The sequence below is a fragment of the Gadus chalcogrammus genome, chromosome 9 (assembly GCF_026213295.1).
Source record: "Gadus chalcogrammus isolate NIFS_2021 chromosome 9, NIFS_Gcha_1.0, whole genome shotgun sequence".
NCBI lineage: Eukaryota > Metazoa > Chordata > Actinopteri > Gadiformes > Gadidae > Gadus > Gadus chalcogrammus.
In genome coordinates this window covers 6363628-6389666 of record NC_079420.1, presented here as the reverse complement: position 1 = coordinate 6389666, position 26039 = coordinate 6363628, and the positions used below count along the sequence as shown (strand labels likewise).

The following is a 26039-nucleotide window of genomic DNA, read 5'->3' as shown; positions in this document are numbered from 1 at the left end:
AACGCAACAGCCTTTTGGCTAAGATCAAGTGTAGTATCTGTTCTTATCAGTTTAATATCTGATACGTCCCCTACCCGGGGACCATATATTAAATTGATTTTTGGAACTGGGAGATGGAAAAGGGGCTTGCTCCGTCCACTCCACGCATCGACCTGGTATTGCAGTACCTCCAGGACCGGTGCACCCCTCTCTCACTGTGAAAAACAAAACTAAACTCCTCCTGAGTCCAGAGAGTAGTGGTGCCGAGATGATGCCTCATGAAACGTCAAAGCCTCGCAGCCAGATGAACCATCAAAGTGGTTCGACCTCGAAGCTTCAAATTAGTACGCTAGGGACACCTAGTGGTGAATTAAATTATGATGAAAGAAAGAGTTTCCTGTGATGATGTGATGTTTGCTTCGTAGCCTACAACATCACAACGTTTAAGAATTAAAGTCATTTCAGTGATACGTGTGAGTTTGCCGTTCATAAATATCTCCCGAGCTCATGGTAGAGAACAAATCATTTGACCTAGATTTTAAGTCATCCCGGGCAAAATAGATTGTCTCAGTAGCCTACTAATAATTGTAATAATAGAACTGCATGATGACTGAGAATGAGTGTGATTAATTACATAGCCATAAAAGTGATCTTGGAACTGGGTAGGGTCTTCTTTTTGTAAAAATGTGCCAATTGTGAACCCATATCGCGCAACAGCCCGAGATGAAGCCTCGAACGTCACGCGCCACGTCATTTCGCCTATGTGATACGGAGCTTCGCTGGGGGAGGAGCCGAGGTACTCGACACACGCCCCGATGCCTCGACGCAAACCATAACATCACTACCTGAGAGTACACCCGTCCGCCTGTAGACAATAAAGTGTCATTTACAATTCATAAACGCACTGTTTACAATTATTCCAACGATATTCTGTTGTTTAAGAAAGAAAAAAGGATTCTTTCTGTGGCGGGTCGATAACTCGGATCTCCAGGTTTCCTTTCGTTATGCTTCCATCACGCTGATTTCAGATTCGCCTGTCATCGTGTGACCGGTGGTCTACAGTGTTTATTAAAGTCTAGACATCTCCGAATGCTTTGCAACCGTTCTCCACGGGAACAAGCGTGGGCATCGTTCAGCCCACCTGAACGTGTACAACTCATACTTACCTGGCAAGGGAGATACCATGATCAAGAAGGTGGTTCACCCATAGCGAGGCTCAGCCATTGCACTGAGGCTGTTGCTGACCCGTGCGAATTCCCCAAATGTGGGAATCTCGATTGCATAATTTCTGGTAGTGGGGGACTGCGTTCGCGCTCTCCCCTGATCATGTTGTTCTAAAGAAATAATAGCTATGAATGGCTTCATCGCGCTGACTAATGCCGTCCATCCCACGTTTTGCAACGCTACGTTTATTCAAAAGATCACGCAAACGATCACGCCCAAGCAGTGTAATGCATTACATTCAGATGTGGAACTCTGAGTCTGGAATAACGTAGTCATTCATTCATTCATTCATTTCTTTCATTCATTATGGATCAAATTATTGTTTCTGTACAAGTCCCGTCTCTGGCCACAGCAGCGCTCCCACTCATTATGGGTTCCTCCTGTATAAAAGTTAGTATGGACAAGACAATAATTGCTTACGGCCATACCACCCTGAGCACGCGCGATCTCGTCTGATCTCGGAGGCTAAGCAGGGTCAACTCGAGCTCATTGGCTGCAATAGAGTTCCGGGTGTTGACGTTGTTGGGGCGGGGAAAACGTGGGCACCACCATTTTGGCAGTATTCGGCAGACTGGCGCTCTTGTGGTGGAGCAGACATGGTCGATAACTGTTGTGCACCAGGTTGCACAAATAAACGAGGCAAAAATAAATGTACGTCGTTCTACCGCATTCCTAAAGATGCGGAGAGGCGAGCTAAGTGGATCAGCGCCATTAAAAGAGCCAGGAGCAAGCAAAAAAAGACTGAAAAATGGGACCCCCCGGCTGTTGGATTCCGCTTGTGCAGCGATCACTTCATATCAGGTAAGTTACAGAATACAAAGCTTGGCAGCTTAGCGTCATTATTTAATAGGCTATAATTGTGGTCAGGCGCGTATCAGACGCGGGGGATGAGTACGATGCATCCCCCTCACTTCTATTGGAAGGCCATTCCATCCCCTCCACTTTTGTTCGTCAAATCCTCACAAAAATCAGCTTTTCTAATAAAAAACAGTAAACGTTCGCCTGTTGTATGCAATTTAAAATGGTTGCTATGATTGCATCCCTCTGTATCAAATGATCACTCTGTAAATCCCAGCGCTACAATTGACGTTACGTAGACTAAACAGCTCGCGCAGCCTGCAGAAAGCGCTGGCAGCGGTGCTCCCGAGACCCGACTGCCTGAGAGCTCAGCGCGGTGACCGCGGTCATTCAAGCAGTTTCTCACAGATTGCTGTGCCTAACTGTTCGTGCTGCATACTGACTTGACGCCTTCAATGAAAAGGTAGAATTGAATCACTGTTTTAGATCAGCATCATTCACTGCCTGTAATGAAGGCAACATTTTCAGGCATATTAAGCGATTAAAGCGATTAAGCGATTAATTATTTGTCATTAATAGATGCAAGGTTCATGGCTCTCTATTCAAGAGCTAGTTACCTCCTAGCATAAGATCCCATTCATTCTTCCGACGGGAACTAAGCCTACTTTAGTTTTAAAACTGTTTTATTTTTTCGTGCAATATAGCCAATGATGCCGAAAACTAAAAGAAAAAGACAGGGGACTATAGACGGCTTTTTCAAGAGAAAACAAGTAAGTTGACTTCTCTCCCTCTGCAGACACTGACGTGCTTGCAAGTTGCAAGCTATAGGCTATCTGTTTCGAGTGCTACCGCGGTTGGGATGCACAGGTTTGACTAGGGCTACAGGTAGCCTTTACGGAGAGTAGAGATCCTCGTGCGATTCGTCATTTTCAAACCTTGAGAAAACGCACTTCAATCTACAAGGTGTATCACTGAAAATATACACAAAGTATGTGTCACAGCAATCAACTTAGGCCTACTGGTTTAATGAATGTGAATGAATGCTGTGATACACGAAAATCCGGAGAATTGTGCGATTCCCTTTCTCAGCACACTTGAACGTGAAATGTCCTCAACAGTGTGTGTCAAGGGTTCATCTTGTTTTCTTAGAACATTAGAAGCATGCAAGTGCGTTCCATTCGATCAGACACGTTTTATTTTCAGTTAGGCTACTGTATAATCAGTAATACCACACCATAAACACATAAGCCCAACATTATACATAGATCATAGATAGGTCTCAGCATGAAATGGAGAACATTTGAAGTTGAACTTGACCACTGGTTTGACAGCCTGCACTCTGTGTGTCACTACATAATAACATCACTACATACAAGTAACAAACGCTCTAGCCAAATGTCATTAGAGCTACAGTTATTGAACATTCATGCAACAGCCTCAAGTGGCTTTACAAATGTGTTTTGTCTCTGCTCATTATGACAAACTAATTGTTCTGCAATCATTTTCCTGTCCAACAGATCCAGCTTGTGCTTTTGAACATAACACACGGTTACACTGTTGAGACATGTTTGTGTCATTGTACTTCGCATCCATGTTTTCAGCCTTCAGAGGCTGCTGAAGCTCCTTTCAGCTTTATCACACAGTGTGCGTGTGTGTGTGTGTGTGTGTGTGTGTGTGTGTGTGTGTGTGTGTGTGTGTGTGTGTGTGTGTGTGTGTGTGTGTGTGTGTGTGTGTGTGTGTGTGTGTGTGTGTGTGCGTGTATCAAACAAACACACAATGAGTCATACACACACACACACACACACACACACAGTGTATCTGCTCGCATTTCTTCCATTTTGTAGGCCTAGATGTATGTAAAAGTTCATATAATTGATCATCGCTATTTGGAATGATTATTTCTTCGCCTATTCCAGAACACCCCCACTTTTGGAAAGCTTGATACGCCCCTGATTGTGGTTTCGGATCAGTTTAATACTACAGTGTGCACAGTGATCTGGGAGCAGCTTTATGAGGCTGTGCTTCTGCATGGACATGTACAGCATCATAAATCCCCTGCATGTTAATGGGTTGATGTGCAATGAGATAGATGAACAGCAATGCTGAACAGTGCATGATACAGCCAGCACAGTTAAATGACACAAAGAAATAAATAACACTATTTATTTAGCTTCTATTTCTACTCAGGGAAGATTCAAAGTGAGCAATCAAACCCTGGTTGGATGTGTCATTTAGCCCTTTGAGTGTGGTGTATGTGATAATGCGTAGCATAGCTCAGGGCAGACATTGTAGGCATCAGCTCTAGCCAAAGGCCAGGTTCAATGAAGAGGACTGAAATATGTTCCCACCTGAATGGTGCTTTGGCTGTGCAGTTCACATGCACAGTTTGTCCACATGCACCTATTCATCCCCCAGCGATTGTAGCCGAGCTTCTTTTAGGTTTTAGATTTTAGATATGTTAAGTTTAAGTCTACCTTCCTTTTTTTACGTGAACTTGCCTCACTGTTTAAATAATGTCTGCCTCTGACTCATCAATTGTTTACTTATATTCCTCAGGGCCCGAAAGGACCAAGAGGTGAAAGGGTAAGCCACTATCAAACTCATTAATTATGACAAGATGCATGACAATGCCATGTTTGCTGGATAGAAACTTTCATGAAGTTTATCGGGTTGATATATGATGACGCCGATTGACCTTTCAACTTGAATAGGCCACACCCCTTTGTTTACATCAGGCACAGCCTAAAGCCCTCCGCCGTGATAATATAACAAATAATAATGGACCAATCTCTGCTGCACGACGGCTGAAAATAACCTGAACTACAAATATTTGTTGTATATTATTTTTTTCTGACTTTGGCTCACATATCCAGAACAAATTCATATTTATCTTTTCTAAACTTTATTAACAATAATAAAACAATTTAGTAAAAGGACATGACGCTTTTATTCAAGTTGAGACCAAACCGAGCTCCACAGCCGAACAGAGCTGGGACTCTGGCAGCGTCCCAGCAGACACGGTGGCTGTGTGTCAATCAGTGGTAATCAACGGAGACTAACCCAAGGCCTTCCTCCACAGGGACCCCAGGGCCCTGACGGGAGGGACGGCAGACCTGGCAACCCCGGCCCTGCTGGGCCCCCAGGACCCCCTGGCCTCGGCAGAGTAAGTATCCTATAGGGGCCGACTTGGTCAACTGCTGGGTGGGGGGACTGAAGGTGGATGTTGGTTCTAAAATGTGACTGTGTGGGGGACTGAAGGTGGATGTTGGTTCTAAAATGCTGCTGGGTGGGGGAACTGAAGATGGATGTTGGTTCTAAAGTGTTCCTAGGTGGGGGAACTGAATGTTGATGAAGGCCTCTCAGTAAATAAGGTTAACCGGCTGGTATATCCTATTGTAACCGTAAGGTATAGAAGCTACAGGAAGATGCTGATTTGCTGTTCATCTGTTTGATAAACGATCAAGCCCTTAAACTCACCTGACCCAAATTCTGGCACAATTATAGCAATGGAACAGACAATAACCTATGATTTAGAAAATAAGTATATTGTATTGTATGAATTTTTATATGTATATTTTGTCTCTTATTCTGGTTTTTATTTTTCACTCCAACAGAACTTTGCTGCTCAGTATGATCACAACAAAGGCGCTGATATTGGTCCCGGCCCCATGGTGAACACACACACACACACACACACACACACACACACACACACACACACACACACACACACACACACACACACACACACACACACACACACACACACACACACACACACACACACACACACACACACACACATACAAACTCAGACACACACACACACACCCACACATACAAACTCAGACACACACACACACACACACACACACACACACACACACACACACACACACACACACACACACACACACACACACACACACACACACACACACACACACACACATGCACAAACTCTGAGACACACACACCTGCAGTTTTGTGGTAACTCTCCAACAATAACACTATGTATTCACACATACACATCACCACACAGAACTACCACTAAGAACCCATCGAAGTCTGAAGACCTTTCCATGTCAGAGCACACCTGTCAAATAGGTTTCCGCTACAGTGTTCACTGTCATTCCCAATCCATGGATTATTCCCATGGAGTTCTGGGATTTATGCCACTTTATGGCATGCATTCTCACCTTAGCTTTCAGTCCAGTCAATGGACTCATCGTCAAAGAAATACTTCCACACATTTCTGGACTACTGTAAGTGTGGTTTTATAACACAAAACCCTTTCTGTTGTATAGCATTCTGTCCTCAGCGGCATATCTTACTCACAGCCCACAACATGCACAGCCACTGGTGTTGGACATTGCTGTTGTTTGACCTTTGATTTCTTTCCTCTATCTCCAGGGAATGATGGGAATGAAAGGCCAACCTGGACTTCCCGGCCCCCCTGTAAGTACCCCCTCACCACACACACACACACACACACACACACACACACACACACACACACACACACACACACACACACACACACACACACACACACACACACACACACACACACACACACACACACACACACACACACACACACACACACACATAGCTAGTTGATTTATAGCATGCAATTCGTGGGGCTGACAATGTCCTGTTTTTTATGCTGCTAAGCTAGCAAGTGCTAACGTAGTAGTAAACAAACCCAAGTTCGACGCTGAAATGTTTCTATTTATTTTGTAGGGAGAAGGAGTGATAATCCCTTGAGTCCGGACTTTGTTCCATCTCTTTTCAACTACGTTCCATCTCCAGAGAAGAGGAAAAGAAAAATGAGACTGGAGGTTTTCAACAGACGACAGGGAGCAAAGCTACAGAAGATGGAGCAGACAAAGCTATCTGCGAAAGCCATCCCTCCCAGGTGAATATTTAAGTTCCTTAACCTGGTCAACCCCACTTCCATGGACTTGGGAAAATTATAAACCAATTTTTTTTTTGTACAATTCATTGTAGGTTTAATAACACCCAATGAGCTAAAAAACATAACATCTGTGACTGGGCTGAAATCATCACACACCTATACCGACTTGCATTTGGCAGCCACTGACTATGCATGTGATTGTCACTGTCATTGTCAATATCCCTGTCATTGTCTTTCTATTCATTTATTTTATTACATTGTTTATTTATCATATACCGACTATAAAGCACTTTTGGATGTAAATGTGCTATACAAATACAATTTACTTACTTTCTTACTAACGAAAGCTAGTATACTGCAGAAAACAGAGAGTGACTGACAAAAGAATGACAAACTGTCATCAGTAGTGACAGTTTATACTACTTTTGTTTTCACCAGAGCATCAACAGATTGTCCCCAAGACTGCAACAAGGATCCTACTGCAGAGCAAAGTCCCACCACAGAGCCTTTGAAGGAATCTACCCATGAAGAACCTGGAAACGATGTCCAGCCTGTTCTCCATGAGGAGGATCCAGCAACCCCACCATGCACCACTGAAACCTGTGGTAAACGCGTCCAATCTCTTGAGCAAGAATGCCAAGCTCTGAGGACTGAAAATATGTTGTTGAAGGAAAAAATGAATAGGACTACACTGAATGAGATGAGCTTGCATAACGATGATAAAAGGGTTCATACTCTCACTGGTTTATCAGCATTCTCCATTCTCATGACAATTTTTCATATTGTGGCTCCTTTTCTCCCACTTAAATCTAGTTTAACATGTTTTCAGCAGTACATGTTAACTTTAATTAAGCTTAGAATGAACTTGTCCTTTGAGTTTTTGGCTTTTTATTTTGACATTGACTCAACCACTGTTTCAAAGCTCTTCAAACACTGCATTAGTGTGATGCATTGTAGACTGGTGCCAAGTCTGGTGTTGTGGCCTGACAGAGAATACTTAAGAAAATCTCTTCCATATGCATTTCGAAACCGTAGCTTTGAAAAGACAGTTTGCATTATAGATTGTTTTGAAATATTTCTAGAGAAACCCAGTAGATTGCTAGCCAGTGCTCAGTGTTACTCATCATACAAATCACACCACACAATGAAATATTGAATTGCAATTTGCCCTCGAGGTTCCATTTGTTTCATTTCCGCTGGATGGGGAGGTCGCACAAGTGATACGTTTATCACAGAACAAAGTCACTTTTTATCTCATTTGCTCCCAGGGGACGTAGTTTTAGCGGACAGAGGTTGTCTGGTTAAAGAGTCCATTGAGAGATGCCAAGCTGAATTAAAAATTCCAGCATTTACTCGTGGATAGAAGCAGTTAGATCCTGCTGACTTGGAGAACACCAGACGTCTAGCCTCTCTTAGGATACATATTGAAAGAGTGATAGGAGTTCTCCGTCAAAAGTACACAGTCTTGCAAAGCACTGTCCCCATATGTTTCACGGACATAGACAGGGAAAATGATGTGGCCTACCTTGACAAGATGGTGAGCGTGTGTTGTGCACTTACAAATGTGTCTGAATCTGTGGTGTCCTTCCAGTGATGGGGATTTACAGTAAATTGAACTGATGTGACTGGCTACAGATGTGCTCAACCAGCAAATAAACCTTTGTGACTCACACTTCTTGCTTGCTTGTCGTGACATTATTTTTAATCACTCGCTATTCTGATGCGATCACATCGTTTCTCTTTGCAGATCAAGCTGCACATCCACCCATTCTAACTTGAGTTCCACCCAAACAGATATTTGTTCTGGTGTGTTTTATATGAATGACCCACCCATGTTTCATATCCCTGATTGCTACAGATATCTAATACAAATTATGGGGAAGAGAACAATATTGGTTTAACAACTGTTTATTCATAAATAACAGTACAGTATCAGCTACTACAAACAACTCATTTCACAGTCTCCTCACTAAGGTTTTCTTCTTTGGGCATTGATCACTTTTCGGCAGATGGGACATACCCACTGTTTTGGGACCCTTTTCATGCGAAGGCAGGTCTGGTGAAACTTTTTAACTGAACAAAAACCTGACGCACAGACCACCATGTTCCCTGCTTCTGGCTCAGGGCAGTAGCACCACTGTTGTTGACTATGATCAGCAAATGCTGCTGCTGCTGGTGCTGGTTTCTGTGCAGAAAAACACTTTACTGCCTAATTAACAGAAAGGTCCTTTGCAGAAAATGGGCACTTAATTTCTATGACACCTGAACCACAGCAGCTACAGGAAACGTATCCATCAGGTGAGGCCCCAATGCAGGGGTGAAATCCTGAATCCAGCTGTTCCTACCATGACATTCGTGTGTGAGAGGCGATGACGCATTTCATAGTATTTCCTTGCCAAGTCCTCGTGTTGACATCCCCAACTGAAGAAAACAACAATAACATTAGTTTTGGACAATAGTAATGCCACCCCACATTGGTACCGCCCTGCTCTTTCAAAAGGATACTACCTACTTGGTTTAACACTCCTGCTTTTTAAGAATAGTACTTCCTGGATTTACCCTCCCTGTTATTGTACCTACTTCACATTCATTTGATTGTACACCATCTGGAAATGACCATTTTACACACAGGAGCAGTTACACACTGCATGCCCTGTTTTACCCTAATCCTTCTATGCTCATGAATACCTGGTAGCCTCACTGGTGAAACTATGGGACTTTTGGGTAGCATATTTGTCTTATTAGAGACACTGCAGGCTTTCTGACGTCTGTCTTTGTGGCTGCTCTGAAGGTAGTTATATCTATCCGGATACTGCAGATCTGGGACGTCTTCTTCAGCGGAGATGCTTTTGAAAAGCACCCCGGGGCCATTGTATGGGTCGGTAATATTTAACCTATTTAATTTTTGCCTATAGAGCTCGATGTCATGCGAATTAAAGTGAGATGAGTACTCCGATGGCTTGAAAGCTTCGGCGCCGGGTCATTTTAAGGAAGCTCTTTAAGGGCGGCGCTTGATTTTACTGACAAAATGGCGTTCCGAACACCGGTGGTCACGTGGGTTCAGGAACTCGATATCATGCAAGCACTTTGTTTTCTTTTTATTTTGTTCTACACCACAATTGCATGCTTTAAACATGACACGGGGCCAACAGTAAAGGCGTTTTTTCAGCCAACTCCCTGTTAGCCAGTTTACCTTGTCATACATGGAGCAATTTAAAATGCTCCTTACCGTAGCACCAACGAGCTGTGTGGTTTTCACAGTAGGTTTTGGTCTGCCCTCTGCTTTCACTCGTAGTCAGTTCACGATAGCTGTCCAATGAAGGCGGTGACTGGCCAGAGTGTTGTGTCAAGTGACTGAAGTGCAAAATTCTACCCTATCGGTCACTGGTTCACGGGTGGGACTTATCTGCCATAAGGATCAATTGAAACGGAAAATAAACACGAGCCGCCTGGGGTTCACTCGATTTACATTGAAGTCAATGGGAATAGTGGCGCTGTTGTGACTCACATAATTGATTTCAGGAAAACAGCTCGTCTTCGTGAGTATTTCTGTTTCAAAGCACTGAAAATGGGATTGTTGTAAGATTTTTGGTTTATTTATTTTTTAACATTTTTTTGGTGAAGCACTGCTTCACCTGTAGTCTTATAGAAGCCTCCACTGCTCCACACTCTATTTGTGAAACATGCAGACGGCCTAGTGAGACTGCCAGCAGGCAGCAGCAAAGAGATGTAGCGACCTCGGTTTATTTCTTCAGCTTTCACATACACACAAACACGCACACAGGGTGCTTGGTCTTTTTTTTGTTTTGTCGTTGTCTGTTAAACCGCCAAGTGGAGCGACGTGTCTGGGAAGCTGGCCTCTTGGTCTGAGCCTGTGGAGGCATCGCTTCTCGGCCTTGTTACGTATTTTAAGAATCTAAGCTACCCACACATAGACCAAAATGAAGCAGGACCAAACATATAAGCCGTAAATACTATACATAGCCACAAGGGGAGCAATACCTTATTGGAGGCTGCTCCAGCCATAGATAGCAGCACTTTTATATATACGAAGAAGCCGAAGTCATTACGTCACCCCGGCTACGCCCACTTGGCGGTCTCTTACCTGTGCACCCAGTGTGAAGAGACCAGAGATTAATAACCACACGCGCGCAGGGTCACGGGCCTCTGCCCGTGGCCCATAGATCAGAGATTTGCAGCGACACCCGCGAGGGGACATGGGCCTTTGCCCATGTCCCGTAGTAGCCAGAGTTATTATCTCTCACACGTGTTCCATTCTTTAGCTACAATTCCCTCCGTATAGCTTCAGTTACCATGCCGGAACATGCAGACGACTTATAATAAATGAAGTGAGTCTAAAGCAACCCGGGATTGGACAACTTTCTTCGAGAAAACGCAACATATTTGGTGACCCGAGACGTTTGGAAGAAAGTCCCGAGAAATCCCGGCGGGCGCGACGCTAAAACAACTTCAACAGGCCCGCACGTCTGAGGTAAGTATAACTCATTGTTTTAAAGATTAAATCTGAAATAGGATTGGTTATAAGAACATTTAGGTGTAAGTTTGTTTTAGCCACCGTCCGGTCGTTACCCCCTGACCCCCGACACACGTGAAGTCCCCACCGCCCCCCCCCTCCAGGCCCCCTACACACGAGTACCCCCTCTCCCCATCCCTTTGTTTACCTGGGCGCTCCTGGCTGTTTGATAAGGCAATGGTAGCCTGCACAAAGGGACCCCCGGTGTGTTATGTCTGTCTCTGTGTCTGTCTGTACCACGTGGTAGGTGGTTTTTGTGTTATATGATGAACGTCTCGAAGTTAAGCCGAGATCATCATAAGGTAATTGGTGAATGTCTCGAAGTTAAGCCGGGCCACCATAAGGTATATTTATTACCGACCATAAAGTTCCAAACTCTTTACGGTGGGGGGAGGAAAGGTCAGGTTTTTAACGTTAATCTAGCTTAGTTGCATATTAAAACGGAGGCTTGGCCAAGGAGTTCAAATTGGATTGATTCCTCCCGGTTCAGTTAAGTCTAATGTGCAATTTTGATTAGTATAGAACGCAGCCGTAGAGTGTAACCACGTGGTGTTAAAGAGACGGCGCGTCTTCGTGACGTGGGTTTCCTTTGTCCAGACGTCCGCCATCTTGGGTCTTGCAGAGACCAAGAGCAGCGGGGAGCCCAACTACGGTGTTACATTCTCTCTCCCTCTTCCTCTCTCCCTCTTCCTCTCTCTCGCTCGTGATACCCCCCACTCCCTTTGTCCCAGTCTTCACAGGTCCAGTAGTCAGACCCCCCCCCCCCCCATCCCCCTGAGAAGGCAACTCGCCTCTCTATTGTTAGTTAAATTGCCCCTTACCCCCTCAAACCCTCAAACCCTCACACCTAGCCATGTGTTGGAACCAGGATGTAAATTTAGCCTTTGCGACCTGTGTTTGTGTGCATTGATCTTAATATTCTCTCTCTCTCTCTTCAGGAAATAGCAGTATATGCAGTAACGAATGCCTAACACTCAGACATTATGTTTTTCAGGTTGCTAAGCCCTTCTGTCTATTCAACATGCGTTTTGTGTATCAAAACAGAAGTGCAATAGACACGGGTTGTGTCATGCACATTGATTAGGGAACCAGGATGGTTCAAATAGACACGGGGTTCAACTGTTAAAATAATGTTTAATTAATAAATGGTTTTAACCGGTGCACAAGGCGGGAGTTAGCTCAACTGCTGTAGTTCAATTACAATAACATTTGTTTCAAACGATAACTTCTGAATTTTTCTTTTAGGTTCAGTTTTTGTTTTGTTTATAGAATATCACCATATATTTAATACCAAGATGTGCATAATTGTTGTAAGTTTGGATGACTCTTTATTCTACCTAGTTTAGACGGTTTTGATTGACCTAGCTCAAGATTCACCAGGTGTCAGACGTAGGATTGTGGCACTTCCTGGGAGCCCCCGAGCCACACGTCGACTGCACCAGGTGTCAAGACGTAGGATTGTTGCACTCCTTGAGGAGCCTCCGAGCCACGCGTTAATCGACTAATCGTTCCTGCAGAGTTCTGAGGTGGTAACGGTGGAGCTCAATGGGAGGCTCCGGGAGAGTACAATCGCGGGCTCACACGGGGAGTGGTGGCGGTGGGACTCATGGGGAGGCCCCGGGAGAGTTGTCATTCGCGGGCTCACACGGGGAGAAATCGGGTGGGTCAGTAAGTCAGAAGGTTGAATTAATGTATCGATTTGATGTTGACCAACAAAAAACTAGATAATTATAATAATAAATACTGTTCATGTAATGGTATAGTTAGGTCTGGGACCTGCGTAGCTAAAAAAACTGTTTTGGAAATAGTAATGAACGTGTCCGGGACATGTGTAGCTATAAAATAAGTAAAGATAAAACTGAGTTTTACTTTACTTCACTTTGCTAAGACATATTCACGTTTGATGTGGTATGCAGAAAGTGGCGCAATAGGATATTGTGCAGAGAATAAGGCGTATTCACGTTTGATGTGGTATGCGATGTACATAGGAGTGAATCAAAGTGTGGGCAACATCAAATGCGAGCAATAGGTAGAATAAATGAAGATTAGGTCATCCAATATACATAGTTAGTGTCGGACAAACGGGTAGTATGATGAAGGTAACTGTTATTATGAGATACGGTTAACACAGAAGTGATATTGAACATGCACATTTCAACATTGTTATTTCCCTTTTACATCTTTTTGGTTATAGCAACTTGGTTAAACTACGGCGTGGTTTGCTTTGGTTGTCATTCAATGCGCATGGCTGAAGCAATGCGCAAGGAGGGATGTAGTGTGAAATTAAACCAAAGTAGATACTGTAAAACAATTAAAATTAGAATTCATGGAAATATGTTTTTGAACAACTAACTGCTGTACATGAGTTTGTATTTCTGCAATAGAAGCAAAAAGTTCCAGATGCAGACACACCCGGAGCCTACAAACTACCACCGCCGAGCAAGGCAATATCCCGGATTTACTTGAATAACACATTTTAAAACAACCATACCAGACTATGTTTGTTATTGTGTAATGTTGCTTGGTTGCGAGTGCAACCCGTTATTTCTGAATCGCTGCATTAATAATGGTACAGTTGATCTTCCTTGAGGCGATTGTTTTACAGGCCACCTGTTACTGACACGACGACGACGGAGAACCTGTTTGAAGGCTCCCATGATGTAGGAGTAACCTCTCTGAGTTGAGCCCTTGACAAGGAGGGACGAGTCTTGGGTTCATGAATTACAGGCCAGACGGCGAAAAAAACCAAAAAAAAAACCCAATGACTACAATAATAACAAGCCCAAAACCACCCACATGAATCGGCGCATCAATACACGAAGATCACCTGAACCCCCCAAATCCATGCCCAAACCACCCACATGAACCGGCGCACCAATACACGAAGATCACCTGAACCCCCCAAATCCATGTTAGCTTATCAATCATTTTGAAATTTTTAAATTGTATTATGACTACCAATTTTTACTTTACTTTTGCACATGATGAAAATTGTATGGCCTTGTAGCACATAACCAAAAGTATTAGCTCAGGATTTCTATGAATAGTTTTGTTTGTGTGCTGTTTGGCCATGTGATTGTATGATAACAAGATTTATGTTCATTGTTGTATTGTTAAATAATGACCTGTATTCCCAATGAGACCCACAAGGTGAATGACGTCTCAGTATTATGAGAGCATTGTGGTTTTTTCCTCTATTCAAGAGTTTTCCACACGTGTTGATGATTGATCCTAATTTGACTATGTTTTCGGTGTGGTAAATGGTGTTTATGATTTAAAATATTATTGTATGGTCATCTAAGATGACCAAGGAGGGATTGTTACGTATTTTAAGAATCTAAGCTACCCACACATAGATTAGATAGAAGCAGGACCAAACATATAAGCCGTAAATACTATACATAGCCACAAGGGGAGCAATACCTTATTGGAGGCTGCTCCAGCCACAGATAGCAGCACTTTTATATATACGAAGAAGCCGAAGTCATTACGTCACCCCGGCTACGCCCACTTGGCGGTCTCTTACCTGTGCGCCCAGTGTGAAGAGACCAGAGATTAATAACCACACGCGCGCAGGGTCACGGGCCTCTGCCCGTGGCCCATAGATCAGAGATTTGCAGCGACACCCGCGAGGGGACATGGGCCTTTGCCCATGTCCCGTAGTAGCCAGAGTTATTATCTCTCACACGTGTTCCATTCTTTAGTTACAATTCCCTCCGTATAGCTTCAGTTACCATGCCGGAACATGCCGACGACTTATAATAAATGAAGTGAGTCTAAAGCAACCCGGGATTGGACAACTTTCTTTGAGAAAACGCAACAGCCTTTTGGCTAAGATCAAGTGTAGTATCTGTTCTTATCAGTTTAATATCTGATACGTCCCCTACCCGGGGACCATATATTAAATTGATTTTTGGAACTGGGAGATGGAAAAGGGGCTTGCTCCGTCCACTCCACGCATCGACCTGGTATTGCAGTACCTCCAGGACCGGTGCACCCCTCTCTCACTGTGAAAAACAAAACTAAACTCCTCCTGAGTCCAGAGAGTAGTGGTGCCGAGATGATGCCTCATGAAACGTCAAAGCCTCGCAGCCAGATGAACCATCAAAGTGGTTCGACCTCGAAGCTTCAAATTAGTACGCTAGGGACACCTAGTGGTGAATTAAATTATGATGAAAGAAAGAGTTTCCTGTGATGATGTGATGTTTGCTTCGTAGCCTACAACATCACAACGTTTAAGAATTAAAGTCATTTCAGTGATACGTGTGAGTTTGCCGTTCATAAATATCTCCCGAGCTCATGGTAGAGAACAAATCATTTGACCTAGATTTTAAGTCATCCCGGGCAAAATAGATTGTCTCAGTAGCCTACTAATAATTGTAATAATAGAACTGCATGATGACTGAGAATGAGTGTGATTAATTACATAGCCATAAAAGTGATCTTGGAACTGGGTAGGGTCTTCTTTTTGTAAAAATGTGCCAATTGTGAACCCATATCGCGCAACAGCCCGAGATGAAGCCTCGAACGTCACGCGCCACGTCATTTCGCCTATGTGATACGGAGCTTCGCTGGGGGAGGAGCCGAGGTACTCGACACACGCCCCGATGCCTCGACGCAAACCATAACATCACTACCTGAGAGTACACCCGTCCGCCTGTAGACAATAAAGTGTCATTTACAATTCATAAACGCACTGTTTACAATTATTCCAACGATATTCTGTTGTTTAAGAAAGAAAAAAGGATTCTTTCTGTGGCGGGTCGATAACTCGGATCTCCAGGTTTCCTTTCGTTATGCTTCCATCACGCTGATTTCAGATTCGCCTGTCATCGTGTGACCGGTGGTCTACAGTGTTTATTAAAGTCTAGACATCTCCGAATGCTTTGCAACCGTTCTCCACGGGAACAAGCGTGGGCATCGTTCAGCCCACCTGAACGTGTACAACTCATACTTACCTGGCAAGGGAGATACCATGATCAAGAAGGTGGTTCACCCATAGCGAGGCTCAGCCATTGCACTGAGGCTGTTGCTGACCCGTGCGAATTCCCCAAATGTGGGAATCTCGATTGCATAATTTCTGGTAGTGGGGGACTGCGTTCGCGCTCTCCCCTGATCATGTTGTTCTAAAGAAATAATAGCTATGAATGGCTTCATCGCGCTGACTAATGCCGTCCATCCCACGTTTTGCAACGCTACGTTTATTCAAAAGATCACGCAAACGATCACGCCCAAGCAGTGTAATGCATTACATTCAGATGTGGAACTCTGAGTCTGGAATAACGTAGTCATTCATTCATTCATTCATTTCTTTCATTCATTATGGATCAAATTATTGTTTCTGTACAAGTCCCGTCTCTGGCCACAGCAGCGCTCCCACTCATTATGGGTTCCTCCTGTATAAAAGTTAGTATGGACAAGACAATAATTGCTTACGGCCATACCACCCTGAGCACGCGCGATCTCGTCTGATCTCGGAGGCTAAGCAGGGTCAACTCGAGCTCATTGGCTGCAATAGAGTTCCGGGTGTTGACGTTGTTGGGGCGGGGAAAACGTGGGCACCACCATTTTGGCAGTATTCGGCAGACTGGCGCTCTTGTGGTGGAGCAGACATGGTCGATAACTGTTGTGCACCAGGTTGCACAAATAAACGAGGCAAAAATAAATGTACGTCGTTCTACCGCATTCCTAAAGATGCGGAGAGGCGAGCTAAGTGGATCAGCGCCATTAAAAGAGCCAGGAGCAAGCAAAAAAAGACTGAAAAATGGGACCCCCCGGCTGTTGGATTCCGCTTGTGCAGCGATCACTTCATATCAGGTAAGTTACAGAATACAAAGCTTGGCAGCTTAGCGTCATTATTTAATAGGCTATAATTGTGGTCAGGCGCGTATCAGACGCGGGGGATGAGTACGATGCATCCCCCTCACTTCTATTGGAAGGCCATTCCATCCCCTCCACTTTTGTTCGTCAAATCCTCACAAAAATCAGCTTTTCTAATAAAAAACAGTAAACGTTCGCCTGTTGTATGCAATTTAAAATGGTTGCTATGATTGCATCCCTCTGTATCAAATGATCACTCTGTAAATCCCAGCGCTACAATTGACGTTACGTAGACTAAACAGCTCGCGCAGCCTGCAGAAAGCGCTGGCAGCGGTGCTCCCGAGACCCGACTGCCTGAGAGCTCAGCGCGGTGACCGCGGTCATTCAAGCAGTTTCTCACAGATTGCTGTGCCTAACTGTTCGTGCTGCATACTGACTTGACGCCTTCAATGAAAAGGTAGAATTGAATCACTGTTTTAGATCAGCATCATTCACTGCCTGTAATGAAGGCAACATTTTCAGGCATATTAAGCGATTAAAGCGATTAAGCGATTAATTATTTGTCATTAATAGATGCAAGGTTCATGGCTCTCTATTCAAGAGCTAGTTACCTCCTAGCATAAGATCCCATTCATTCTTCCGACGGGAACTAAGCCTACTTTAGTTTTAAAACTGTTTTATTTTTTCGTGCAATATAGCCAATGATGCCGAAAACTAAAAGAAAAAGACAGGGGACTATAGACGGCTTTTTCAAGAGAAAACAAGTAAGTTGACTTCTCTCCCTCTGCAGACACTGACGTGCTTGCAAGTTGCAAGCTATAGGCTATCTGTTTCGAGTGCTACCGCGGTTGGGATGCACAGGTTTGACTAGGGCTACAGGTAGCCTTTACGGAGAGTAGAGATCCTCGTGCGATTCGTCATTTTCAAACCTTGAGAAAACGCACTTCAATCTACAAGGTGTATCACTGAAAATATACACAAAGTATGTGTCACAGCAATCAACTTAGGCCTACTGGTTTAATGAATGTGAATGAATGCTGTGATACACGAAAATCCGGAGAATTGTGCGATTCGCTTTCTCAGCACACTTGAACGTGAAATGTCCTCAACAGTGTGTGTCAAGGGTTCATCTTGTTTTCTTAGAACATTAGAAGCATGCAAGTGCGTTCCATTCGATCAGACACGTTTTATTTTCAGTTAGGCTACTGTATAATCAGTAATACCACACCATAAACACATAAGCCCAACATTATACATAGATCATAGATAGGTCTCAGCATGAAATGGAGAACATTTGAAGTTGAACTTGACCACTGGTTTGACAGCCTGCACTCTGTGTGTCACTACATAATAACATCACTACATACAAGTAACAAACGCTCTAGCCAAATGTCATTAGAGCTACAGTTATTGAACATTCATGCAACAGCCTCAAGTGGCTTTACAAATGTGTTTTGTCTCTGCTCATTATGACAAACTAATTGTTCTGCAATCATTTTCCTGTCCAACAGATCCAGCTTGTGCTTTTGAACATAACACACGGTTACACTGTTGAGACATGTTTGTGTCATTGTACTTCGCATCCATGTTTTCAGCCTTCAGAGGCTGCTGAAGCTCCTTTCAGCTTTATCACACAGGTGTGTGTGTGTGTGTGTGTGTGTGTGTGTGTGTGTGTGTGTGTGTGTGTGTGTGTGTGTGTGTGTGTGTGTGTGTGTGTGTGTGTGTGTGCGTGTATCAAACAAACACACAATGAGTCATACACACACACACACACACACACAGTGTATCTGCTCGCATTTCTTCCATTTTGTAGGCCTAGATGTATGTAAAAGTTCATATAATTGATCATCGCTATTTGGAATGATTATTTCTTCGCCTATTCCAGAACACCCCCACTTTTGGAAAGCTTGATACGCCCCTGATTGTGGTTTCGGATCAGTTTAATACTACAGTGTGCACAGTGATCTGGGAGCAGCTTTATGAGGCTGTGCTTCTGCATGGACATGTACAGCATCATAAATCCCCTGCATGTTAATGGGTTGATGTGCAATGAGATAGATGAACAGCAATGCTGAACAGTGCATGATACAGCCAGCACAGTTAAATGACACAAAGAAATAAATAACACTATTTATTTAGCTTCTATTTCTACTCAGGGAAGATTCAAAGTGAGCAATCAAACCCTGGTTGGATGTGTCATTTAGCCCTTTGAGTGTGGTGTATGTGATAATGCGTAGCATAGCTCAGGGCAGACATTGTAGGCATCAGCTCTAGCCAAAGGCCAGGTTCAATGAAGAGGACTGAAATATGTTCCCACCTGAATGGTGCTTTGGCTGTGCAGTTCACATGCACAGTTTGTCCACATGCACCTATTCATCCCCCAGCGATTGTAGCCGAGCTTCTTTTAGGTTTTAGATTTTAGATATGTTAAGTTTAAGTCTACCTTCCTTTTTTTACGTGAACTTGCCTCACTGTTTAAATAATGTCTGCCTCTGACTCATCAATTGTTTACTTATATTCCTCAGGGCCCGAAAGGACCAAGAGGTGAAAGGGTAAGCCACTATCAAACTCATTAATTATGACAAGATGCATGACAATGCCATGTTTGCTGGATAGAAACTTTCATGAAGTTTATCGGGTTGATATATGATGACGCCGATTGACCTTTCAACTTGAATAGGCCACACCCCTTTGTTTACATCAGGCACAGCCTAAAGCCCTCCGCCGTGATAATATAACAAATAATAATGGACCAATCTCTGCTGCACGACGGCTGAAAATAACCTGAACTACAAATATTTGTTGTATATTATTTTTTTCTGACTTTGGCTCACATATCCAGAACAAATTCATATTTATCTTTTCTAAACTTTATTAACAATAATAAAACAATTTAGTAAAAGGACATGACGCTTTTATTCAAGTTGAGACCAAACCGAGCTCCACAGCCGAACAGAGCTGGGACTCTGGCAGCGTCCCAGCAGACACGGTGGCTGTGTGTCAATCAGTGGTAATCAACGGAGACTAACCCAAGGCCTTCCTCCACAGGGACCCCAGGGCCCTGACGGGAGGGACGGCAGACCTGGCAACCCCGGCCCTGCTGGGCCCCCAGGACCCCCTGGCCTCGGCAGAGTAAGTATCCTATAGGGGCCGACTTGGTCAACTGCTGGGTGGGGGGACTGAAGGTGGATGTTGGTTCTAAAATGTGACTGTGTGGGGGACTGAAGGTGGATGTTGGTTCTAAAGTGCTGCTGGGTGGGGGAACTGAAGATGGATGTTGGTTCTAAAGTGTTCCTAGGTGGGGGAACTGAATGTTGATGAAGGCCTCTCAGTAAATAAGGTTAACCGGCTGGTATATCCTATTGTAACCGTAAGGTATAGAAGCTACAGGAAGATGCTGATTTGCTGTTCATCTGTTTGATAAACGATCAAGCCCTTAAACTCACCTGACCCAAATTCTGGCACAATTATAGCAATGGAACAGACAATAACCTATGATTTAGAAAATAAGTATATTGTATTGTATGAATTTTTATATGTATATTTTGTCTCTTATTCTGGTTTTTATTTTTCACTCCAACAGAACTTTGCTGCTCAGTATGATCACAACAAAGGCGCTGATATTGGTCCCGGCCCCATGGTGAACACACACACACACACACACACACACACACACACACACACACACACACACACACACACACACACACACACACACACACACACACACACACACACACACACACACACACACACACACACACACACATACAACTCAGACACACACACACACACCCACACATACAAACTCAGACACACACACACACACACACACACACACACACACACACACACACACACACACACACACACACACACACACACACACACACACACACACACACACACACACATGCACAAACTCTGAGACACACACACCTGCAGTTTTGTGGTAACTCTCCAACAATAACACTATGTATTCACACATACACATCACCACACAGAACTACCACTAAGAACCCATCGAAGTCTGAAGACCTTTCCATGTCAGAGCACACCTGTCAAATAGGTTTCCGCTACAGTGTTCACTGTCATTCCCAATCCATGGATTATTCCCATGGAGTTCTGGGATTTATGCCACTTTATGGCATGCATTCTCACCTTAGCTTTCAGTCCAGTCAATGGACTCATCGTCAAAGAAATACTTCCACACATTTCTGGACTACTGTAAGTGTGGTTTTATAACACAAAACCCTTTCTGTTGTATAGCATTCTGTCCTCAGCGGCATATCTTACTCACAGCCCACAACATGCACAGCCACTGGTGTTGGACATTGCTGTTGTTTGACCTTTGATTTCTTTCCTCTATCTCCAGGGAATGATGGGAATGAAAGGCCAACCTGGACTTCCCGGCCCCCCTGTAAGTACCCCCTCACCACACACACACACACACACACACACACACACACACACACACACACACACACACACACACACACACACACACACACACACACACACACACACACACACACACACACACACACACACACACACACACACACACACACACACACATAGCTAGTTGATTTATAGCATGCAATTCGTGGGGCTGACAATGTCCTGTTTTTTATGCTGCTAAGCTAGCAAGTGCTAACGTAGTAGTAAACAAACCCAAGTTCGACGCTGAAATGTTTCTATTTATTTTGTAGGGAGAAGGAGTGATAATCCCTTGAGTCCGGACTTTGTTCCATCTCTTTTCAACTACGTTCCATCTCCAGAGAAGAGGAAAAGAAAAATGAGACTGGAGGTTTTCAACAGACGACAGGGAGCAAAGCTACAGAAGATGGAGCAGACAAAGCTATCTGCGAAAGCCATCCCTCCCAGGTGAATATTTAAGTTCCTTAACCTGGTCAACCCCACTTCCATGGACTTGGGAAAATTATAAACCAATTTTTTTTTGTACAATTCATTGTAGGTTTAATAACACCCAATGAGCTAAAAAACATAACATCTGTGACTGGGCTGAAATCATCACACACCTATACCGACTTGCATTTGGCAGCCACTGACTATGCATGTGATTGTCACTGTCATTGTCAATATCCCTGTCATTGTCTTTCTATTCATTTATTTTATTACATTGTTTATTTATCATATACCGACTATAAAGCACTTTTGGATGTAAATGTGCTATACAAATACAATTTACTTACTTTCTTACTAACGAAAGCTAGTATACTGCAGAAAACAGAGAGTGACTGACAAAAGAATGACAAACTGTCATCAGTAGTGACAGTTTATACTACTTTTGTTTTCACCAGAGCATCAACAGATTGTCCCCAAGACTGCAACAAGGATCCTACTGCAGAGCAAAGTCCCACCACAGAGCCTTTGAAGGAATCTACCCATGAAGAACCTGGAAACGATGTCCAGCCTGTTCTCCATGAGGAGGATCCAGCAACCCCACCATGCACCACTGAAACCTGTGGTAAACGCGTCCAATCTCTTGAGCAAGAATGCCAAGCTCTGAGGACTGAAAATATGTTGTTGAAGGAAAAAATGAATAGGACTACACTGAATGAGATGAGCTTGCATAACGATGATAAAAGGGTTCATACTCTCACTGGTTTATCAGCATTCTCCATTCTCATGACAATTTTTCATATTGTGGCTCCTTTTCTCCCACTTAAATCTAGTTTAACATGTTTTCAGCAGTACATGTTAACTTTAATTAAGCTTAGAATGAACTTGTCCTTTGAGTTTTTGGCTTTTTATTTTGACATTGACTCAACCACTGTTTCAAAGCTCTTCAAACACTGCATTAGTGTGATGCATTGTAGACTGGTGCCAAGTCTGGTGTTGTGGCCTGACAGAGAATACTTAAGAAAATCTCTTCCATATGCATTTCGAAACCGTAGCTTTGAAAAGACAGTTTGCATTATAGATTGTTTTGAAATATTTCTAGAGAAACCCAGTAGATTGCTAGCCAGTGCTCAGTGTTACTCATCATACAAATCACACCACACAATGAAATATTGAATTGCAATTTGCCCTCGAGGTTCCATTTGTTTCATTTCCGCTGGATGGGGAGGTCGCACAAGTGATACGTTTATCACAGAACAAAGTCACTTTTTATCTCATTTGCTCCCAGGGGACGTAGTTTTAGCGGACAGAGGTTGTCTGGTTAAAGAGTCCATTGAGAGATGCCAAGCTGAATTAAAAATTCCAGCATTTACTCGTGGATAGAAGCAGTTAGATCCTGCTGACTTGGAGAACACCAGACGTCTAGCCTCTCTTAGGATACATATTGAAAGAGTGATAGGAGTTCTCCGTCAAAAGTACACAGTCTTGCAAAGCACTGTCCCCATATGTTTCACGGACATAGACAGGGAAAATGATGTGGCCTACCTTGACAAGATGGTGAGCGTGTGTTGTGCACTTACAAATGTGTCTGAATCTGTGGTGTCCTTCCAGTGATGGGGATTTACAGTAAATTGAACTGATGTGACTGGCTACAGATGTGCTCAACCAGCAAATAAACCTTTGTGACTCACACTTCTTGCTTGCTTGTCGTGACATTATTTTTAATCACTCGCTATTCTGATGCGATCACATCGTTTCTCTTTGCAGATCAAGCTGCACATCCACCCATTCTAACTTGAGTTCCACCCAAACAGATATTTGTTCTGGTGTGTTTTATATGAATGACCCACCCATGTTTCATATCCCTGATTGCTACAGATATCTAATACAAATTATGGGGAAGAGAACAATATTGGTTTAACAACTGTTTATTCATAAATAACAGTACAGTATCAGCTACTACAAACAACTCATTTCACAGTCTCCTCACTAAGGTTTTCTTCTTTGGGCATTGATCACTTTTCGGCAGATGGGACATACCCACTGTTTTGGGACCCTTTTCATGCGAAGGCAGGTCTGGTGAAACTTTTTAACTGAACAAAAACCTGACGCACAGACCACCATGTTCCCTGCTTCTGGCTCAGGGCAGTAGCACCACTGTTGTTGACTATGATCAGCAAATGCTGCTGCTGCTGGTGCTGGTTTCTGTGCAGAAAAACACTTTACTGCCTAATTAACAGAAAGGTCCTTTGCAGAAAATGGGCACTTAATTTCTATGACACCTGAACCACAGCAGCTACAGGAAACGTATCCATCAGGTGAGGCCCCAATGCAGGGGTGAAATCCTGAATCCAGCTGTTCCTACCATGACATTCGTGTGTGAGAGGCGATGACGCATTTCATAGTATTTCCTTGCCAAGTCCTCGTGTTGACATCCCCAACTGAAGAAAACAACAATAACATTAGTTTTGGACAATAGTAATGCCACCCCACATTGGTACCGCCCTGCTCTTTCAAAAGGATACTACCTACTTGGTTTAACACTCCTGCTTTTTAAGAATAGTACTTCCTGGATTTACCCTCCCTGTTATTGTACCTACTTCACATTCATTTGATTGTACACCATCTGGAAATGACCATTTTACACACAGGAGCAGTTACACACTGCATGCCCTGTTTTACCCTAATCCTTCTATGCTCATGAATACCTGGTAGCCTCACTGGTGAAACTATGGGACTTTTGGGTAGCATATTTGTCTTATTAGAGACACTGCAGGCTTTCTGACGTCTGTCTTTGTGGCTGCTCTGAAGGTAGTTATATCTATCCGGATACTGCAGATCTGGGACGTCTTCTTCAGCGGAGATGCTTTTGAAAAGCACCCCGGGGCCATTGTATGGGTCGGTAATATTTAACCTATTTAATTTTTGCCTATAGAGCTCGATGTCATGCGAATTAAAGTGAGATGAGTACTCCGATGGCTTGAAAGCTTCGGCGCCGGGTCATTTTAAGGAAGCTCTTTAAGGGCGGCGCTTGATTTTACTGACAAAATGGCGTTCCGAACACCGGTGGTCACGTGGGTTCAGGAACTCGATATCATGCAAGCACTTTGTTTTCTTTTTATTTTGTTCTACACCACAATTGCATGCTTTAAACATGACACGGGGCCAACAGTAAAGGCGTTTTTTCAGCCAACTCCCTGTTAGCCAGTTTACCTTGTCATACATGGAGCAATTTAAAATGCTCCTTACCGTAGCACCAACGAGCTGTGTGGTTTTCACAGTAGGTTTTGGTCTGCCCTCTGCTTTCACTCGTAGTCAGTTCACGATAGCTGTCCAATGAAGGCGGTGACTGGCCAGAGTGTTGTGTCAAGTGACTGAAGTGCAAAATTCTACCCTATCGGTCACTGGTTCACGGGTGGGACTTATCTGCCATAAGGATCAATTGAAACGGAAAATAAACACGAGCCGCCTGGGGTTCACTCGATTTACATTGAAGTCAATGGGAATAGTGGCGCTGTTGTGACTCACATAATTGATTTCAGGAAAACAGCTCGTCTTCGTGAGTATTTCTGTTTCAAAGCACTGAAAATGGGATTGTTGTAAGATTTTTGGTTTATTTATTTTTTAACATTTTTTTGGTGAAGCACTGCTTCACCTGTAGTCTTATAGAAGCCTCCACTGCTCCACACTCTATTTGTGAAACATGCAGACGGCCTAGTGAGACTGCCAGCAGGCAGCAGCAAAGAGATGTAGCGACCTCGGTTTATTTCTTCAGCTTTCACATACACACAAACACGCACACAGGGTGCTTGGTCTTTTTTTTGTTTTGTCGTTGTCTGTTAAACCGCCAAGTGGAGCGACGTGTCTGGGAAGCTGGCCTCTTGGTCTGAGCCTGTG

General features: G+C 43.6%; 1 protein-coding gene, 1 long non-coding RNA gene and 4 other non-coding genes across 12 annotated transcripts; 5 read left to right on the top strand and 1 right to left on the bottom strand.

The window, feature by feature from the left end:
• LOC130389871 (U2 spliceosomal RNA) lies at positions 1 to 189 on the top strand. Its single transcript, XR_008896653.1, has one exon. It is a non-coding gene; the product is annotated as a U2 spliceosomal RNA (small nuclear RNA).
• LOC130388765 (uncharacterized) lies at positions 15 to 26039 on the top strand. Of its 7 annotated transcripts, XR_008896457.1 has the most exons (10): positions 15 to 2004; positions 4558 to 4584; positions 5081 to 5164; positions 5616 to 5672; positions 19802 to 19828; positions 20325 to 20408; positions 20860 to 20916; positions 21652 to 21696; positions 21989 to 22163; positions 22601 to 26039. XR_008896457.1 is itself a non-coding variant. In XM_056598276.1 (8 exons), the coding sequence occupies exons 1-8, from the start codon at positions 1952 to 1954 to the stop codon at positions 21656 to 21658; spliced, it is 396 nt and encodes a 131-aa protein (XP_056454251.1). In that variant the 5' UTR covers positions 15 to 1951; the 3' UTR covers positions 21659 to 21697. The 7 variants fall into 7 exon arrangements, 2 of the variants coding, with proteins under 2 accessions (XP_056454251.1, XP_056454252.1); XM_056598276.1 differs by lacking the exons at positions 21989 to 22163; positions 22601 to 26039 and having other exon boundaries at positions 21652 to 21697; XM_056598277.1 differs by lacking the exons at positions 21989 to 22163; positions 22601 to 26039 and having other exon boundaries at positions 1911 to 2464; positions 21652 to 21697.
• On the top strand, positions 1138 to 1302 carry LOC130389869 (U1 spliceosomal RNA). The gene has a single exon (XR_008896651.1). It is a non-coding gene; the product is annotated as a U1 spliceosomal RNA (small nuclear RNA).
• On the bottom strand, positions 4019 to 10811 carry LOC130388766 (uncharacterized). Its single transcript, XR_008896463.1, has 2 exons — positions 9611 to 10811; positions 4019 to 9343 (listed from the first exon to the last, which is right to left on the bottom strand). It is a non-coding gene; the product is annotated as an uncharacterized LOC130388766 (long non-coding RNA).
• LOC130389870 (U2 spliceosomal RNA) lies at positions 15270 to 15458 on the top strand. The gene has a single exon (XR_008896652.1). It is a non-coding gene; the product is annotated as a U2 spliceosomal RNA (small nuclear RNA).
• Positions 16407 to 16571, top strand: LOC130389868 (U1 spliceosomal RNA). Its single transcript, XR_008896650.1, has one exon. It is a non-coding gene; the product is annotated as a U1 spliceosomal RNA (small nuclear RNA).

What these genes read in the sequence shown, in the direction of transcription:
- LOC130388765 (XM_056598276.1), top strand. Translation starts at nt 1,952, where the DNA reads ATGGGACCCCCCGGCTGTTGGATTCCGCTTGTGCAGCGATCACTTCAT. An exon ending in AAGGACCAAGAGGTGAAAGG is followed by an intron (nt 4,585 to 5,080) that starts GTAAGCCACTAT and finishes CTTCCTCCACAG; the next exon opens with GGACCCCAGGGCCCTGACGG. An exon ending in ATATTGGTCCCGGCCCCATG is followed by an intron (nt 5,673 to 19,801) that starts GTGAACACACAC and finishes TATATTCCTCAG; the next exon opens with GGCCCGAAAGGACCAAGAGG.